This window comes from Sciurus vulgaris, assembly GCF_902686455.1.
Source record: "Sciurus vulgaris genome assembly, chromosome: 19".
Taxonomy (NCBI): domain Eukaryota; kingdom Metazoa; phylum Chordata; class Mammalia; order Rodentia; family Sciuridae; genus Sciurus; species Sciurus vulgaris.
In genome coordinates this window covers 4,178,506-4,180,785 of record NC_136480.1, presented here as the reverse complement: position 1 = coordinate 4,180,785, position 2,280 = coordinate 4,178,506, and the positions used below count along the sequence as shown (strand labels likewise).

General features: G+C 43.2%; 1 protein-coding gene across 1 annotated transcript; it reads right to left on the bottom strand.

Annotated features, from left to right (window-relative positions):
* LOC306650230 (THO complex subunit 3-like) lies at nucleotides 1-2,002 on the bottom strand. The gene has a single exon (XM_079122071.1). It carries the CDS (start codon nucleotides 1,973-1,975, stop codon nucleotides 920-922), a length of 1,056 nt encoding a protein of 351 aa, XP_078978197.1. The 5' UTR covers nucleotides 1,976-2,002; the 3' UTR covers nucleotides 1-919.
* Nucleotides 2,003-2,280: the final 278 nt, after the last annotated feature.

Here is a 2,280-nt window from a genome sequence, read left to right as displayed (position 1 = left end):
CACATTTCTATTTTTTATTTTTAATGACAAAGAACATTAAGAAACAATGAAAATCAAAATATCATTCGTAGGTAACAAGTCCCTGCATGAGCCATTTCTCTTAAAGGTAAGAAGTTTTGCTTTCCATGAGGAGCTGGCATGCTTTTCTTTTTAACAATATTTACATATTACTATTTAATTTCCCCAGTCAAAACTTTCTGTTCTAGTTTATGTTTGTCTTATCTTGATTTTTGTCTTTGATTATATTTTATAACTTTTATCAGTGTTTGTCATAATTTGTCTACAAATCCTGTGTATACTGAAGCCAGGCATACACACATATTAACAGAAACAACTGATGACCTCTAACGATTGCTGGAGTCCATGCACTAAATGCTTTCTTCCTATTATTTCAGGTTCTCTGGAGAGGACACTAAACAGAATTATACTACTCAAACTCTATTTCTCAAATTTAAAAAAAATACAAACTGCAATATCTTCCTGTAATAATCATACCATATCTATGTAAGTCTAAAAACTCCATAATAAAGTCAGTTGTGTTAAAAGCTCAATTCTCAAAATTATACATACATATTTCCTTCTTAATCATTAAAAAGTTTCCACCCTCACCCCACCCTCTCTCCAAACTAGGTATTACTCAAGCAGCATCAAGTTCAACAAAGTCTACCACATATCTAAAATCAGGGAAGACAGGAGGTCCCATAGTGCAAAGTCCTCCTTAGATAACTGGTACTGGGGGAAAAAAATGGAAACAGCTAACACAAAAAGTGGGAAGGGAATTGGAATGGGCAGCCTCACAAAAGACTTTTATAATTTTTACCAATTTACAAAGATTTATGGTATCCACCAAGTCCAAGAGAGCAGACCAAACTACAGAGTGTTTCTGCAGGTCTTCCTCTCCTTACGTCAGGTCCCCCTTTCAGGAATCATTAGGAAGTCCAAACAGCTTCACAGTCCCAGCTTCCCGGCTGCTGTCATATTTGCCATCTTTGTCATCACAGGCAAATGCCAGCAGAGGTCTTTTGGGGTGCCAAGCCACAGTGAAGGTTGGGGACTCACACTGCACTTCCCATAGTTTGTCTCCTGTCTCTACTTCAGCTATGTCAATAAAATGATCCTCCGATGCTGATGCCAGCATTTTCCCATCATGGCTAAAACTGAGGGTCCTCACAGGCCAATCCAGTCTGGAAAAGCATCGTACACATACTAGCTCATCCACATCCCAGAGGCTAACCAAAGCATCTGCACTTCCTGTAGCAAAATATTTCCCCATAGGGTCAAACTTGATACAGATGCAATTGGAAGGATGGGCGTTGATGGACTGCACAGGCTTCAGTTCTGGGTAGCTGAGGATGTTGATACAACCATTACCATTTGTCAAGAAGAACATGTTATTGTCGTTGTTCCAGGAGATTTCATTGACCTCAAACTTGAACTGCTCCTCTGCCTTGGAACGATGTGTCTTGGCATCAATAAAGGTCACCACATCATCCTTGTTGCCTACAGCAATGGTCTGCCCATCAGGACTCCAGCAGATATTAATGTTCTCCCCTTTAGTGTTTACAGTGGCAATGCATTTTGTAGTCCTCACATCCCAGATGCGAATGGTTTTATCACCAGATGCAGTGACAAAGAGGTCAGGATTACTGGGATGCCAACAAAGCTGGTCCACACTATCCCCATGTCCCCGATAGTTGTTTTCTTTGACCAATCGGTCCTTCTCCAGCAAAAAGACACTGGCCGTCTTGTCGAAAGATGCGGAGGCTAAGCGACGCCCGTGGCAGCTCCAGGCCACTGAATGCACCTTGGCACTGTGAGCCGGGAACTGGCGCGTCTTGCTGTGGCCCCGGAAAAGCTCCTGCATCCCGAGCACATAGCGCGACGGGCCACTGCTCACCGAGCACCAGGGGGCCATAGTTCCTGGGCCACTCTGACCCAGCGCCGAGGGCCCCATGGCTGCCGTGGGCACCGCCATGCCGAGGTTTCAGCCGGTTCCACCGCCACCAGCTGGGAGCAATCACTCTCTCCCCCATTTTTGAGGGCATACCTCTCAGTGATCAAATAGAATGATTAGTTCTATGTGTTTTTAATAAATGCATATTAATTGCACATGTTAATTGGATTGAGTGTGATATTTCCAAATGCATGGTAACCAGTGAACATTTCTAATGACCTGTCTTTCACTCTCTCCCCATCAACTGCCCCAGCACCCTTCCCAGTCCCCAGTAATCACAATTGTGCATCCAGATTGAAAAAAAAAATCCACTCTAGTGTATAGGT

Excerpts from the sequence above, each read along its gene's own strand:
- LOC306650230 (XM_079122071.1), bottom strand. The coding sequence starts at position 1,975 with ATGGCGGTGCCCACGGCAGCCATGGGGCCCTCGGCGCTGGGTCAGAGT.